The following is a 16,736-nucleotide window of genomic DNA, read 5'->3' on the forward strand; positions in this document are numbered from 1 at the left end:
GGTGCCAGATTAATATTATTAACCAAATAACTGGGAGGCATCTGTAAATTTTGATCAGTGCTCTTTTTCAAATATCTCATTTAAGTTTTTTGTACAAAATATGCTTTAAAAACTGCTCTTTTGCTCCTGTTAGGATAACTTCAAATAGGCCTAAGCAGTGACCTCGAAATTTAGGAAATTGTAGTTGGTTCTCAAATGTTGTTTTCCACTGTATTTGATCTCCACCGCACCAGGGGCCAGTGTCTCTCTGAACAGCAGCATGATTAGAGCGGAAGTGACGCGGTTCTTTCTAAAGGCGGGATCAGGAAGCTGCGCTGTGTGAGTTATTTTGGGCGCATTGAGACTCTGAACAGCACGGCGTTTACGGATGAGGATTGAAATTTCTCAATGATAGTGTCCAGGTATGATATAGACTATATTACTGCTACACGTTTGTTTAGAAATACTGTTCATACGGTTGTGTTTGCTACTTAGGTTGTTATTATTTTTAAACGAATAGAGAATGGCGCTGAACGCGGAGAAATGAGGCGAGACCTCAAAAACATTACTTTTATCAACTGTATAATTTTATAATAAAATTGTATTAATGAGCTATTATCTCTTTGCTGTGTGTTTGGTTGTATTAATCCTATATGTAGTTTTTACTTATTTGCTTATTTAGTCTCGCAACTCCCCTTCACTTTCCTTTCTCAGTGTTACAATACAATAACTAACTTACATGAGGAAATGAGGCAAATTGGCTGGTTTTGAAACAAGCACATTTGCATTTTAGCAATAGTTGAAATTATATCTGGAGCTGAATAGTTTTTTTTTCTTTTGACTTATGAACAGTTAGTTTCGGGCTATAAGAAATCAAACCTTTTAACAAATGTTTTCTGTTTCTCTGTTTTAAGTCACTGAAGAAAGTCAACTTGAAGTCCCGTAACTCTCTCTAATACAAATCAACAATGTCGTCGACATCACAAAAACACAAGGACTTTGTGGCAGAGCCCATGGGGGAGAAGGCTGTGATGTCACTAGCAGGAATTGGTGACGTTCTTGGAAGGAGATTGGAAGAGAAGGGCTTTGACAAGGTATGATTTGTAAAGATGTCTCATATATACTCTGTAGTCATGAAACTGAAACTTAATTTTTCTTTCACTTTCATTTTTCTTCTCATAGGCATATGTTGTTCTAGGACAGTTCCTGATCCTGAGGAAAGATGAGGAGTTGTTTCGGGAATGGTTGAAGGATGCGTGTGGAGCCAACGTCAAACAGCAAGGCGACTGTTATAGCTGTCTTAGAGAGTGGTGTGACTCTTTCCTGTAGCTGACTTTTTGTTGTTGTTGTATATTCATCCCACCAACTCCCAACTTATATGCCGAATACATTTACATCACTCTGTCAATTGAACTTTTTGGACATCATTCTTGGATATATTCGTATTAATTCTTAGTACAGAATTATCTCACTAGAAGGTCTATAGATGGGTGCACTTGTAATATCACTGCTCATTTTGTGTGTTCAAACATCATTCACACCGGATCTTTAGTTTTGGGTGTATGACACAAAATTGTCCAAAAACCCATTCATATGCAGTTCCGTTCCAGGCAATACATGCACCAGTTATAGTCCAAATACAATAACACAGATCTGCAAGTCTTTCCCCCTCTCTGTTTAAAGGTTTTAACTATGTCCAAAATGTGCTACAGTGCTTATAAGCTTTTAAAGGTTTATGTGAACTTGTCAGTGTTCTCTGGTATGTGTTACCCAAGGGATCAGATGCATAATGGTATAATTTTGGCGTATGGTTTTTATGCTCCCCAACCCCTAAATTGCCTTAATAAAATTCTGGATGTGTTTTAACTGTGCATGTGTACTTGAAGATGTGTGGGCTGATTTATTCTGCCTAGTGTAGCCACCTAATTCACTTCTTGGTTGACATTTTCTGCTTTCAGATGTTTAAAATGCTGCATGATGGTCGAAGAAACACTGATAAATGTTCTTATGACTCTACAAACATTTTTGGACATTTTGTGTTTTGCATTTTAATTATTTTGGAATAATATAAAAAAAAAGTAATTTGTGATTCAAAGTATTTTGATTTAGATTACTACAAATCATAAACTTACACTACTGTAAGTAGTTTGAGGTATGTAAAAATGACAAAAGACTCTTATGTCCACTGAGGCTGGATTTAATTAATCAGTAAAAATAGTAATATGAAATATTACAATTTAGAAGTAATTGTTTTCTATTTTAATGTACTTTAAAATGTAATTTATTTCTGTTACGGCAAAGCTGAATTTTCAGCATCATCACTTCAGTGTCGCGTGATCCTTCAGAAATCATTCTAATATGCTGATTTGCTGCTCAATACACATTTATTATTATTATTAATGTTGAAAATAGTTGTGCTGCTTAATTTTATGGAAACCATGATACATTCTTTTCAGATTCTTTAATGACTAGAAAGTTCAAAAGGATTTTTATTTAAATTTTGATTTGTAACAGTATAAAACTACTGTCACTTTAGATTTTAAGTTCCATTAAAAAAAATAATAATTGAGCGCAAACTGTTGAACAGAAGTGATTTTTTTTTTCTCAATAAGCAGTAGACTTAAGTGTGTTGTTTAAAAGTTTTATTCATTCCTTCATTTGATTCTGTCTGCATTATTTTAATCCATTACTTGGGACCACAAGTTTTAACAGATATTTTCTTTACATTTTTCTTCAGTAATTTATCTTTTAAGCTAATTCCCAGACTAGATACCACTTGTTTAAGTGGTCAGAAAAATTTAATTTGCTTTAGGACATAAATTTAATTTTACAAACCCCTTTAGGAGTGCTATGCACTGGTGGCGTTTGTGTGTAGGTATTAGCAGTCTCACTTTCTCACAATGATCTAAACTTTAACAGCTCTACCAGTTAATCAGAAATGTCTACCAGCATACATAGCCACCTCAAACAAAACATTTAAAAAATCAAAATATACATACAGAATTTGTAAATCACCATAGTATGCTATGTGAAGAACATAACGAATGTCTTGAATATAATAAAATTTGAAATTATTGAAATATTCAGACCCACGCCTATTTCCTTTTGCTTGATTAAAAAACTGTGTGCTTGCATATGTGTGTATCAGTGTGTGTTTTATCTGATCAATTTGCATCAATCTTGATGCTATTTTGTCCCCTTAATGAAAAGGAACAGGGTTTCCCCCCCAAAAAAACAGGAGAATAAACATATCCTCGCAAGCATGATTTTGTAAATTTGGTCTTTACGTTGTCAATCGCTGAAATTTAGAAACCACTTTGTATTTATTAAAGCTTAATTTGGGATTTATTTTGATGTGTCGTGTCTTGTCCGGTGTTGTGTTGTGTGATGTGCGTACACAAATCATTATCATCTAAATGAGACTAATCCTGCCCTTCCTGTGTGCTGCTCAGAGCAGAGCACAGAAGAACTTTTTCTCCCTGAACGGGTTTTCTGAAGTGGGCACAGGGGTGATGAGAGGGTCCTCACATGCATGGGCATCACAGTAGGCCATCAAGTCCGCTGCTGCCTTAGACACCTAAGAATCCAGACAGATTGTCAGTGCTGAAATGAAAAGCACTCATAACTATTGCGTCTAAGAAAGCTGAAAGTCTTTGTCTTAAACCGCAGGTGAATAGGGTTAAAAAATAACGAATAGATGCTTTCCTCAGGTTATTAATTACTGTAATTTAAGACAATTGTTTTATATTACAAGTTTTCTGAAATGTTATGTTCAAATATGCAAGTAAGGCATTATTTAATTAAATATGCACTAATTTGCATACATTTCTAGAAGAGAAATCTGGACAAAAATTCTTAATTTTCAGTTTCATTTTGTTGACATAATAGAGTTAGAAATTTTTACAAAGGGGATTTTGGATGACTCCATAAATCAGAAAAAGTAACCAAAAGACAGAAAAAAACAACATTAAAATGTTATATAAATCAGGCGAATGTTATATGAACAAACTCTCTTGTAAAAACCTCCAAAATATAAGTAAAACTAAAGTTCTATGTATGCAATTGCTACTGAAGTGGAGATTTCTGCACATGAGACAAACTCATTTTGAGAAAACAGCTTTGCAACTGAAATCTACACACAAATATATAAAGAGTAATAAAATGAACACTTAAAATGGTATTATGAATGTTTCTTTCCATCAGTCTAAAATGAAGACAAGTTATGGATACAAAATAGCTCAAAATCTCAAACCAGTGCCTGAAAAAACACTGGTTTTGCCTGTAATGTCTTGTCTTACACACAGCACCTTCCTATCTTGGCTAAAACAGCATTTTAATTAAATAGAACATTGTATGTGTGAAATGCAAGGTTGAGGTCAATGCTTAAAGACTGTTGAATGTTTAAAATTGTACTTGTAGGACAGACTTTACTAGGGGGATTGTAGAATTAGGTCATACCTTTTAACCTGATTCCAGATCTTTGATCACATCTGATACAAATTAGTCTGCTACGTACAGGCCGGTATAATAAGATGTTTTAATAGGTAGGCAGGATTACCACTGATCTGATTCCTGTTTGTCACATTTTCTGGTTATTTTGTATGGCAACCCTCACCTTGATTCGACAAAAACTGGCTTCAATCTTCAGCTGTTCCACCAGCTTCCTGGCCTGTCCGACGCTCATGGTGCTGTTCACAGGGGTGTCTCCTTTCATCCTGCCACATACACACACAAAATTACTCAGATGTCAATGCAAAATTTACAAAAATGAATCTGTTCATCTTGATTAACAAGTTCATAATCATAATAATAATCCAGCCAATAAAAGTATATTGTCCACTCTTAAATGTAGAAAATCAGGAGGTTTTTCACAGTGATGCAACAGAAGAACCATTTAGGTTTTCCAAAGAACCTTCCAGAGAAGAGTTCTTGAAATAACATGGGGAAGTCGTGGCCTAATGGTTAGAGAGTTGGTCTCGTGATCCAAAGGTTCCGGGTTCGAGTCTCCGGCCGGCAGGAATTGTAGGTGGGGGGAGTGAATGTCCAGCGCTCTCTCCACCCTCAATACCACGACTGAGGTGCCCTTGAGCAAGGCACCGAACCCCCAACTGCTCCCCGGGCGCTGCAGCATAAAATGGCTGCCCACTGCTCCGGGTGTGTGTGTTCACGGTGTGTGTGTGTTCACTGCTGTGTGCGTGCACGTTGGATGGGTTAAATGCAGAGCACGAATTCCGAGTATGGACCATACTTGGCTGAATGTCACTTCACTTCACTTTTAAATAACCCTTATTTCTTACACTCTTAAAAATAAAGGTTTCAAAAGAGGGTGTTTCATAGCAATGCCATAGAAGAACCATTTTGGTTCTAGAAGAACCTTGCAGTGAGAAGAACATTTTAAAAATCTAAAGAACCTTTTTCCACTATCAAGAACCTTTTGTGGAATGGAAAGGTTCCATGGAGGTTAAAGGCTCTTACGGAATCACAGATGCAAATAAAAAACCTGAGGAAAAGTGTAATGGATCAAGTGATGCTACCACTGTTAATAGAGAGAATTAGGGGATAAATTAAGTTCAGATTCTGAGGTGACTATACAATAAGGTCTTTTAGTTAATGGTTTAACTAAACAACACAGTAGTTACAGTATTTATTATTCCTTGTTAACATTATTTCATAAAAAACAACTGTTAGCTAATGTTAGCTCAGGTCCATTAAATAATATAAACAGATACAACTTTTGATCTTAGTAAATGTTGAAATTAAGATGAATAAATTCCTTAGAAGCATTTTTCATTATAGTGTTAGTATATCTAATGTTACTTATCATAAAAGGTTACTGATTCTGTTTACAGTGCACAGTCTCTAATGGAAGCATCTTCCTGTGGTCCAAGACTCTCATACCCTCTGCTTCACTTCCTGTCTTTCCTCGCGCAGTATCCTTTTCTACTGCTTTGCTAAAAGCTGCTGCCCTAGAAAACCAAAACCTCACCTTGGATTGTAATGATCTGATAGCAACACATTTCATCATCCTGAAACCCATGCATTTCCAGGTGATGATCATCGGAATCTTTCTATAAACAGATTTAGAGCTATTCACATATTCATATATTCACATATATCATCTAAATATATATATATTATAGCCTATATATATCTACCTAATGGTCTATAAGTAGCATTAATGATTTTGAATAGGATTTTAGCAGTTTATTGGGGCATGCCGGCCCCATTTTGCACATAAGATGTGCTTGCAGGGATCCAATCACCTCATGGAATATACCATATTATTTAGAGCAAAAGCACAGAAAAAAACTGCCGTTTTGAATGTAATCTGGTTCAATACAAACATTTAGGCATCTATAGATGAAGAAATCACGTGTTGCATACAGCAAAAAAACTAGGCCAAATACAGAAATCACAATCACAGCTGCTCAAATAGGTAACATAAGACCCTTAAATATGAAAATATGATATAGGAAAAAAAATGCAATGAATTTCAGTTAATCAAATGAAATGAAAGCAATACATTTAATGGCATGCATACAAGAAAATAGGCGTGAATGGAGATCAAGAAGCATAAAAAAGACCACAGTGCTGTATTTGTCTATTTTTGGCCTTTTTTACCCTCTTTTCTCCATTTCACTCTATTTCTTACCCTTGCTGTATTCCTCTTGTGGTGATATCTCTCCCTCCTCTTCTCTCTTATTCCTTCTCTCTCTCTATCTGTCAGTGTTGTTGCTTTCAGTGCAGCCGGACCGCACCCTCATAGACAGTGTGGATGCTACCCAGTTCTGTACAGTCCAGTGCACTGCAATTCTGCTACAATGAACACCAGTCTCTTGGTACATACATAAAACGCCCCTCTGCAGTGAGTGGAATGTGCCAACCGGACGGAGGGGGGCCCTATTGGGAGTGATTTATTCTGTGGGCTGGCTCATACCATCTTCACAGCAGCATGGGGTGGATGAAGGGGGAGGGAAATGTATTGATGTAAAGCAGTGTATTTAAAACTAAAATCCCACAAAATGGATTTATATTGTCAAAAATGATAGTGAAACATTTGATAGTGAGAAACACTTCTTGTGTTTTTTATTTTTCCAGTGAAGTTGTTGAAGCGTCTGAATATTATTAGTGAGCCTTCCCTCTCACTGCTCTGTTACCATGGGAACTGCTGCAGTCTCAGCCTCTTTGTCTTGTACTAAGGCACCATTTTGACTCAGTGGTCTCTCCCACCTTGGTTAAGATCTTAAACCCCCCACATCTTTACATCACTCCATCCTCCCACTGCATTCATTCTTATATTACAGTCAATTTGTTGCAAATCTGCCCCCTAGTTTCCTCCTGAGAAATGAAAATAATGTTATCTGAAACATTTGGTGCGTAAAGAAAGAATAAAGGGTTCTTAATGATGCTCAGCTACATTAAATTGAATGTGTCTTTGATTTTTGGTTCAGTACCAACGAATATGTCCTAGATGATAAAAAGACTAAATGTGATGTGTTTTATTTATGTTTGCCTTATACATTTTGAAAAAAGATTATACCATTTTCAACAAATGTGAAATTTAATTAATCAAATGTTAAATGGTGCAACCAAGTAAAAAGACTAAAACACTTTCCCTGTAACCTTTACTAGGCTTCTACTACTACTACTATTAATATCAGGCTATTATTATTATTATTATATAAAACATAGTTTTTTTAGTCACGAATATACATTTTCTTAGGGTTGCTCCATAAACAAAACATGCCTCTTCATATAACAAAAATATGTGGTTTTAGACAATCTAATAATTTAATTACATTTTTACTTTAATTAAAAAAAAAATTGTTATGTCATTGTTATTATATTTAGATATAGATATATTATTTGCGCTAACATTTGTGTATTCTGCAAAGTTGAGGAACAGACTTTGCTTCAATTATTCTACAGTTGGTTAAACCTCTTCGGGATAATTAAGTTGTTATCTGCCTCCTTAGTACAAATGTAATTTAAACTTTTCGAAGAAAGATATATTTATTTTATTTATCTCGCAGTGGTCATGCTATTGTATCTTATACAGACCTTTCCTTTTTGTTTTATGTTATTGTATTCCAGTGTGGGGATGTTTCTTTTCTTGCAATAAAGAAAGATGGAATATTTACTAAAAAGCAACAACATATTTTAAATATCGCAAACGCATCGCACAGCTTGTATTTTGTACCTCTTCTGTTGCCGTACGTGTTTCTGTCACACCAGCAGAGGCGCCACTGAGATAAACAGATGGATGCTTTTCTCTGATCTATAGATAGTGCGTGACAAACATTCGTTTCAGTTTTTTGACTAAGTATGACTTAGAGATCAAATGCTCTGCCCTGAAATGCATAAATTATGCGTCACTCTAGCACATAACAGAGGAAAGGGAAGGGGTCGGTCCACTGGAGTTGTTCATCAGTGTATTCTGAAGCAGAAATATTTATTTGTCCATGGCGTATTTTCACATTAAAGAAGGTGAGTGTGCGGTTTATATTTCAATGTAATGTACTTAACTGATAAAGACATCAGTGTAAGATATAAAAACTGCGGAAGGGAGACAGGGAGGCACTTAACATCCAGTTCAGAGAGACTACAATTGTATGTAAGTTAAAGGACAAGTTAAAATGACCACGGTAAGTTACATCATCTTATCCTGGGGTTTTATTCTTTCCTAGTTTACCGCATTGTTTTTTTTTTGCTTTGATTCGTGTCAGACTGTCAAATGTACAAAATACGTTATGCTACATTAGTTATTCAGTTTCTGGTTCACAGAGGACGATATATATATACATACATACATACATCTTGTATATATAAGATGTACTTACGTTAAGCTGTACTTAAAATTATATAAGATTATTTGAGAATATTAAAATGTGTATAAACAGTAAAAAATATAGTGCAAATTTTTTTATCTGACCAACTAAATATACAGTTGGAAGTACAATTTAGTATTTTGAGATGTTTATAAGATTATTCATTTTGAATTATTTGTCATGTCTTCATCCTAAAAAAGTATAAATGTGCTGATTAATGTTTATTGTAATTACTTTGCAATTATAATATAATTAACGTGTCTGAATTTGTTCTCTCGTTTTTTAGGGCACTACACAACATCAGAAGTAAGCTGGAAAAGCAAATTCATACTGTCAGATAAAAAGCTGGCATACCATGTCTTTAGTCACAGAACGAGTTCTAAAGACAACTAGATCCAAATGTGACTTTGGTCAAATTTGTATCATGTGCTTTTAACCCCCCTTTATTTTCAAACCATTAATTCTGACTATAGATAACAAGATTTATTAGATGTAGTGATGCAGACTGGACATTTTACTGGATAGCGTGTGAGGTGGTTTGCATGAATAAAGAGGGAAAGACCCCTTTGCCTGCAGCGGGGGGGCTGACGGGTAGACAGCGTGACATCACAGGACCCACGTTTGGACGTAATAGCGAAGGATTGCCCACTATGGGCGCAGCAATGGGGCCGTTGCTGCTTTGGCTCCAGGATGTGGCAGCGGTGACCCTTCTAAGAGCTCGCAGGACACTTCTAAGGGCCGCCATCCTGTTCTGTGTCCTGGTGCTTCTTCTGTGGGTCTCCATCTTCCTGTATGGAAGCTTCTACTATTCCTACATGCCCAGTGTCAGCTTCTCCACACCAGTGCACTTCTACTACAGGTACAGACTCGTCAGGGCTGATCAGGAACATTCCTGTCTTGTTTTTTTACAATGGCCTGTTTGCGCACGACTGAGTTCTTAATTAGTTTGGTCCAATGCACAAATACTGTTGGAGTTCACATTGCATTGTGGTTGATTCCTCTCCCCTCTGTTTCAACTCTTACAGGACAGATTGTGATGCTTCAGATTCAGTCCTCTGTTCTTTCCCCATGGCTAACATCTCACTTTTGAAGAATGGAAGAGACCAGGTAGACAAATTATAATTATAATCAAATTATAATTAATTACACAAATTATAGGCATGTTTTACAGGTTCCTCCAAAATTAGCTAATTATACGTGCAGTGAATATCCTTTAAAGCTTTGCTGTAAACATGATCTAACAAGCCCATTAATGATACACAAGAAAATAATAATACTTGTGTATTATATAACTAATGTATGCAGGTTGAGTATATAAAATTATTTTTGGTCCTATTTAAAGCTAGTTTTGTAAATATGCTTGACTCTTTCTGGTAGGTGATGATGTCTGGTCAGGCCTACAGGATCTCTCTGGAGCTGGAAATGCCTGAATCTCCTGTTAATGAACAGCTTGGCATGTTCATGGTCAAAATGTCTTGCTATACCACTCATGGGACAGTCGTTCAGTCGGTGGCCCGCTCAGTGAGTGCATGCAACTCTCGCAAAATTCAATGTTGTTTATGTTGTTTTGGTTGTTAAGACAGGTGTTAAAAACATAAAATATATTTAAATATAATATATTATATTATTTTATAATATAATATTTAAAATTTTGAATTAAAATTTTGTTAAACCAATAATGTGATCAGTTTTGGTAAGTGGTAAAAGTGAATTTAGGCATCACAACATTAAAATGTACAGTTTGAAAAATGGATATTCATTTTGACATTCTAACATTTAACAGCATTATTCAGTTATTTGTGTTTTTATATTATTTGTGTACTTTAAGTGAGCTTTAGATGATGGAAAAATATAAAAATAGAGAAAATGTGTATGCACAATTAAATATCCTATACACTACAGTTCAAAATGAGCTCTTAGTCATTTATTTATTGAAGAAGAAGAAAAAATGAACACTTTTTTTTATTAAGCAAGGTCTCATTAAAATAATTAAGTGTCAGTAAAGACTTTCTTATTTCAAATAAATGCTGTTCTTTTGAGCTCTCTATTAATCAAAGAATCCTGAAAAATATGTATAATTGTTTCCACAAAAATAACTGTTTTCAGTGTTGATAATAATAAGAAACATTTCTTGAGCATCCAAGCAGTATATTATTGATTAAGGATCATATTGTAAGGATCATGTGGCACTGAAGACTGGACTAATGATGCTGAAAATTCAGCTTAGCCATCACCAAAATAAATATAATTTTAAATATATAAAAATAGAAAATATATTTTAAATTGTAATAATATTTCACATTATTGAGTTTTTACTGTAGTTTTGATTAAATAAATGCAGCATTGGAGAGCATAAGAAACTTTAAAAAAAACGACAAAAGTCCCAAACTTTTATTTGGTTTAATTTTTAATTTTTTTTTGTTTTAGATGCACTTAACTGGTAGTATGGAATGTGGACCTACATCCAACCTTTTATATTACAATACCTGTCAGTACATGGCCGTTACCTCATATTTAGTTGTTTCTTGTTTTTCTTCATCAGACGATGCTGCACTACCGTTCTAATCTGCTGCAGACCATGAGCACGCTGCTCTTCTCACCCCTCCTGCTCACAGGTGTGACTGAGCAGAAACAGCTCATCGAGGTGGAGCTCTGCCCAGATTTCAAATCAGACCTTGTAAGTTTGTAAAATGTGAACAAGACTGACAGAATTGTGCCATTGACATTTTTCAGACTATTCATGTCAAAAGTACATACAGTGCCCTCCAAAAGTAAACAGTAAAGACACAATTGCTCTGTTGGCTGTGGAGTCAAGACATTTACAAATATGATTAAAAGATGAATATGAGACAAAACTACAGAATATCACAATTTATTATTGGGTGATTCAACACATAGATGTTTTTACCAGCTAAGAAGTTCAGCACTTTTAGAGTTTCATCCCTCTATCTGATGTGAGCATAAGTATTGGAACAGTTGCCTCACAGGTCTTTCTAAGTGATCAGCTGTGTCCTGTTGCATTAATTCTTCAGATATTAAAAGCAGGGAATGTGTCGTATCAGTTATATCCATTACTTCTGTATTCTGAATCTTGCATTCGATGATGACACACACAAACCAGGATGAAGATGATGGAGCTGACTTTGAGAGAAAAGCAAGCAATTTGGATGCTAAAAGAAAAGAGGAAGTCAATTAGAGCTCTAGCAAAAACAAAGGGCATGGAGAAATCAAGAGTTTGGAAACCACCAGCGACACCAGTAACCAACAACGACCTGATCAGCTGAGAAAACAACACTAGTTGATGACAGACAAATCATAAAAGCTGTGAAAATGAATCCTAAAAGACGTGTCTGTAAAATCACCAACAACTTCCAGAAAGCTGGGGTGATGCTCTGACAATCTACTGTCCTCAGGAGACTTTGTCACAGAATTACAGATGCTACACAGCAAGATGCAAAAAAAAGAGTTTTGGAACTGTGTTTATGGACCGATGAGACAAAGATGAACCTTTATCTAAGTGAAGGGAGAGCAAAAATGTGGAGAAAAAAAGGGAACTGCAATGATCCCAAGCATACAGCCTCATCTGTAAAGCATGGTGGAGGTGGTGTCATGGCATGGGCATGCATGGCTGCCTCTGGCACAGGGCCTCTCAACTTTACTGATGACTTAATGTATGATGACAGTAGCAGAATGAATTTAGAAGGGTACAAAACCATCTTGCCTACCAATATTCAAGAAAATACCACCGGATTCATTGGGAAGTGCTTCATATTGCATCAGTACAATGACCCAAAACACTGCCAGTTCAGTCAAGGAATTTATAAGGGCAAAGAAATGGAAAGATTTAGATTGCCCAAGTCAATCTCCAGTTTTAAATCCGATTGAACATGAATTTCACCAGCTGAAGAGGAGAGTAAAGGCAGAAACTCCCCAAAACAAGCAACAATTGGAATTGGCTGCATTAAAGGCTGGGAAAAGTATTTCAAAGAATGAGACCAAGAGTCTGGTGATGTTTATGGGTCACAGACTCACTGCTGTGATTGTGTGCAAGGGATCGGCAACTAAATAATAGATTTTAATCTTTTATATCTGCCTTATGTTCAACTGTCCCAATAATTATGCTCACATCAATGAGTGGGATGAACTCTAAAAGTGCTGTTCTTTTTATTTGGTAAAACATGTGTTGAAACGGCTAATAATAAAATGTGATATTCTGTAGTTTTGTCTCATATTCATCTTTTAATCATATTTGCAAATGTCTTAACTCCACAGCCAACAGAGCACTTTTGTCTTTACTTTTCCAATACTTATGGAGGGCACTGTATCTAAATCTAAAATTTGTATTAGAAAATCATGCATTATATTGATCCGTCCTTCACAGTACCAGCCTGCTGTTGGTGCTGTGATCGAGATTCAGTCCCGCAGAGTCCAGATTTATTCTGCCCAGCTCAGGATCCATGCCTACTTCACTGGCATTAGGTATTTGACATGGTTTGGTTTTATCAGTTTATTTGACTATACATGTTCCTTGAAGTGATGCAGCTCAAGACTTTCCCCGTGACAACCCTATAATGTTTTTCTCTTTTGCTACAGATACCTCCTGTATAATTTCCCTGTGATGTCTGCAATCGTTGGGGTGGCGAGTAACTTCACCTTCCTAAGTGTCATTGTGCTCTTCAGTTACCTGCAGTTCATCTGGGGAGGGCTCTATCCCCCCGAGCAGGTCAGAGTGAAGGTAAGGCCATCTGTCTGCCTAATCTATTTAACCTTCATGCTGTCACACTTCCATTGGATTCATTCCAGAAGTCTGTTTACATGCATAGGTGATGATGGGAGACTCAACACGACTTCAGCAGAGGAGGGAAGAAGCACGTAAACGCATGCACTCATCCGCCAGCACTCCTAGTAAGAACACATAACTGCACACACATGATCATGTCAACCAAACAGATCAGTCAATAATACGCAATTCTTCTATTGTCTCTCAGTCATGACATATGGAAGAGATAGCAGTGAAGCAGCAGGTCCACCAAAACAAACTGTTCGAAACAAAGGTGAGTAAGAGCGTGCAGTGTTGTGGAAAGAAGCAATGGTCTTCTCAAATTTGTCAATAAAGCTTAAGACGCAGCGTTCCAGATGAGGCCGAGATAACAGCCGTTGAATCCAATCCTCTGTCTGTCTGCGCATCAATTTCATATCTTTCTTTCTTGCCATAATTGGTAGTTCCGGTTTTTAATTGGCTATGCCTATCTGGTTTGCCACAATTTCTTATCAGCCCACCTGGCCAATTATTTAATGATGGAATTTGGCCAGATCTGCCACCTTTTATTCCGCAGCCAGTAAGGTGGTCACATGAGTCATACATCAAACTTGTTTACCTGTCATACTCTGGAAATCACCCAAAGTTCATAAGGTTATTTAAGGTTACCGATACAGTCCAATGGAAACCACCTGTACTGCCCAATGGATAGGCCCTCAGACTTACATTCTACTGGAATAACTCAACATATTAATCAGTATATTGATTACTTTCATGACCATGCATCATATTTTTGAGTAAAATAATACCATATTGAGTAAACAGCATAATATAAAGACAAATTACACAACAGCAACAAAAAGTAAATATGATAAAAGTGCTTCAGTAGATCTTTGTAGCAATCATTTGCACATTTGTGCAATAAATGCAGTGATCATGTCAGTGAAGAATCATTGAATCATGTTTGTTTGTGCAGGTGAGTTGGACACTCCTAGTGCGATTGGGACAGAGGACCTGAATCACCTGCAAGAGGATGAAGCTGGTAAAAATATAAGCTTAAAACTTAAAATGAGAACACTTTGGGGTCTGTAAGAGTTTTTGAAAAGTCTTTGATGTTCACTATGACTGCACTTATTTGATCAAAAATACAGTAAAATAGTAATTGTGAAATATATATTATTGTAAAAACATTAATTGTAATAGTATTGTGTATTTTAAAATGTAATTTATTCCTGTGATAGCAAAGCTGAGTTTTCAGTATCCACGAGTATTCAGTTTTGATTTCGTAATATCAATTATGAAAACAATTATGCTTCTTAATTTTGTGCTATATTTTTTATGATTCTTTGATGAATAGGAAGTTCAAAAGAAGAGCATTTATTTGAAATGGAAATATTTTGTAACATTATAAATGTATTTCATTTTTTATCAATTTAATGTATCCTTGCTGAATAAAGGTATTCATTTCTTTCCAAAAAAAAACAAAAAATCCAGACCCCAAACTTTGAATGGTTATCCAAAGTTCTGTCATGAAACTCTAGATGGCGCAGTCCAGTAGGGCTAACTCAATCTGACGTAACGACATCATCATATGACAGCTGATTGGTTCTTTTTGTATCAGCAGCCAATGAGCTCGCTACTCAACATTCAAATACTTGGCTAGTGCTTGCCATAGCAGTTGCGCCATGCTTCAGAAACCCTCCACCTTCCCCAGCTCCACCTGCATAGATCCACTATGGGGTGAATCATGTATGTTATAAATGGAGGTTTTCATATATATATATTATAAATATGTGCAGCAGCAGTATTTCTTACATGCTCACAGCAGCATGTTGTGGATGTATTGGCAGTAGCAAGTCTCGGTACTTGCTCTGCTGCAGCAGCAGTGTAGAGGATCTATTCCACCAAGATCAAACACATTAACCTTTTCATGTACATTACCATGCCAAACCCTCCGAGAGTTGTCATGATAGAAATATGGTTTACAGACCAAGTCAATTCACTGGTTAATATTTCCTTCAACAGCTCAGGACTCCTCTACAGATGAACCTCCCATTTTCCTTGAGGCTCCTCATATTGCAGAGGCCCATTTGAGTGAGGAGGACCCAGATCATGAGCAGAGGGCAGCAGGAATGGGAAACGGGACTCAAGATGAAGAAACTGCTCAACCGCAGTGCTCAGACACCAGCCTTAGACAAAGGCTTGGACCCTGGATGAGGCTCTGAGCTCCAAACTCTGGAGCAACCACAAACGCACATGCATTCTGTTACATTATAGCACATATGTGACTCATAGCTAGCATATTTGAAACATTAATTTTGCAACGCATTTTTCAACAACAAAAAATTTCAGATGCATTTGGAAACCAGTTTACCTCGTGGAACTGATGTGAAGCTAAAGATATTTTCCTGCTCTGCTGCTATTGTTATCCTTTAGCTGATTACTTACTATTGGACTTAAAAGTCACCTTTAGAGAGTCCTGTCATGCTTTAACCTGTCATTACTGAGGTCTGTGGTTCTGTTACAATATCTGTTTTGCATGTAATGTGTAACTACTGTAAGTGTGTTCAATGTTTTAACACTTCCATTTTATTAATTTCCCTTGCATTCCTCTGCGTTGTGATGTTCTCACAAACATCTTTACCACGGCTAAGCAGTTCTATTCAACTTCTTGTGATATACAATTTGTTTAATCAATTTCAGTTATATTACAGCAGATTTTACAGCACAACAAAACATATTTTGTTAAAGAGAAGCATGCTACATATTATAAGAAATAAAAAGAGGACATTGAAGTATAATTTATTTGGGAAACATACTAAAATAATAATAGTGATTTTGTTATTAACTTTTATTATAATATTTTAATTATTAATGTTACTATGTAAAATTATATTCCAACTACATGGAATATTAATTCTACTATGGAAGTATATGGTGTTTTTATTTTTTAGATTTATTTAATTAATTAAATTCATGCATATTTGTCTGCTTTAACCAAAGATTTACTTGTATATTTTTTCTATTCTTTTGCATAGAGATTATCAGTCAAAACTATTATAAAAGGAACACTGTTCGTATTTTCCGTTTACTTCATATGTTTATCTGCTTTTTGGTTTAAATAAATCAGACATGAAGGCAATAGTTTATCCATCGTCTTGTATCGGCAG

The 16,736-nt window shown here is 35.9% G+C and overlaps 3 protein-coding genes across 3 annotated transcripts; 2 read left to right on the forward strand and 1 right to left on the reverse strand.

The window, feature by feature from the left end:
• Window positions 1-284: 284 nt before the first annotated feature.
• On the forward strand, window positions 285-3,326 carry LOC306855690 (barrier-to-autointegration factor-like). The gene is made up of 3 exons (XM_079394495.1): window positions 285-401; window positions 894-1,073; window positions 1,162-3,326. Exons 2-3 carry the CDS (start codon window positions 948-950, stop codon window positions 1,306-1,308), a joined length of 273 nt encoding a protein of 90 aa, XP_079250621.1. The 5' UTR covers window positions 285-401; window positions 894-947; the 3' UTR covers window positions 1,309-3,326.
• LOC306855691 (guanine nucleotide-binding protein G(I)/G(S)/G(O) subunit gamma-3) lies at window positions 2,608-6,815 on the reverse strand. The gene is made up of 3 exons (XM_079394496.1): window positions 6,632-6,815; window positions 4,595-4,694; window positions 2,608-3,556 (listed from the first exon to the last, which is right to left on the reverse strand). Exons 2-3 carry the CDS (start codon window positions 4,691-4,693, stop codon window positions 3,428-3,430), a joined length of 228 nt encoding a protein of 75 aa, XP_079250622.1. The 5' UTR covers window position 4,694; window positions 6,632-6,815; the 3' UTR covers window positions 2,608-3,427.
• Window positions 6,816-8,361: 1,546 nt separating this feature from the next.
• On the forward strand, window positions 8,362-16,713 carry LOC306855693 (seipin-like). The gene is made up of 12 exons (XM_079394499.1): window positions 8,362-8,466; window positions 9,094-9,113; window positions 9,281-9,666; window positions 9,833-9,914; window positions 10,185-10,328; window positions 11,350-11,484; window positions 13,189-13,286; window positions 13,401-13,542; window positions 13,631-13,712; window positions 13,796-13,861; window positions 14,543-14,608; window positions 15,592-16,713. Exons 1-12 carry the CDS (start codon window positions 8,442-8,444, stop codon window positions 15,789-15,791), a joined length of 1,446 nt encoding a protein of 481 aa, XP_079250625.1. The 5' UTR covers window positions 8,362-8,441; the 3' UTR covers window positions 15,792-16,713.
• Window positions 16,714-16,736: the final 23 nt, after the last annotated feature.

Source organism: Barbus barbus (genome assembly GCF_936440315.1).
Source record: "Barbus barbus genome assembly, chromosome: 36".
Taxonomy (NCBI): domain Eukaryota; kingdom Metazoa; phylum Chordata; class Actinopteri; order Cypriniformes; family Cyprinidae; genus Barbus; species Barbus barbus.

Excerpts from the sequence above, each read along its gene's own strand:
- LOC306855690 (XM_079394495.1), top strand. The coding sequence starts at position 948 with ATGTCGTCGACATCACAAAAACACAAGGACTTTGTGGCAGAGCCCATG. Across the intron at positions 1,074-1,161 it reads AAGAGAAGGGCTTTGACAAG|GCATATGTTGTTCTAGGACA; the intron begins GTATGATTTGTA and ends TTCTTCTCATAG.
- LOC306855691 (XM_079394496.1), bottom strand. The coding sequence starts at position 4,693 with ATGAAAGGAGACACCCCTGTGAACAGCACCATGAGCGTCGGACAGGCC. Across the intron at positions 3,557-4,594 it reads CCAGTTTTTGTCGAATCAAG|GTGTCTAAGGCAGCAGCGGA; the intron begins GTGAGGGTTGCC and ends CTGGATTCTTAG.
- LOC306855693 (XM_079394499.1), top strand. The coding sequence starts at position 8,442 with ATGGCGTATTTTCACATTAAAGAAG. Across the intron at positions 9,114-9,280 it reads GGCACTACACAACATCAGAA|ATAACAAGATTTATTAGATG; the intron begins GTAAGCTGGAAA and ends TTCTGACTATAG. Across the intron at positions 9,667-9,832 it reads CCAGTGCACTTCTACTACAG|GACAGATTGTGATGCTTCAG; the intron begins GTACAGACTCGT and ends CAACTCTTACAG.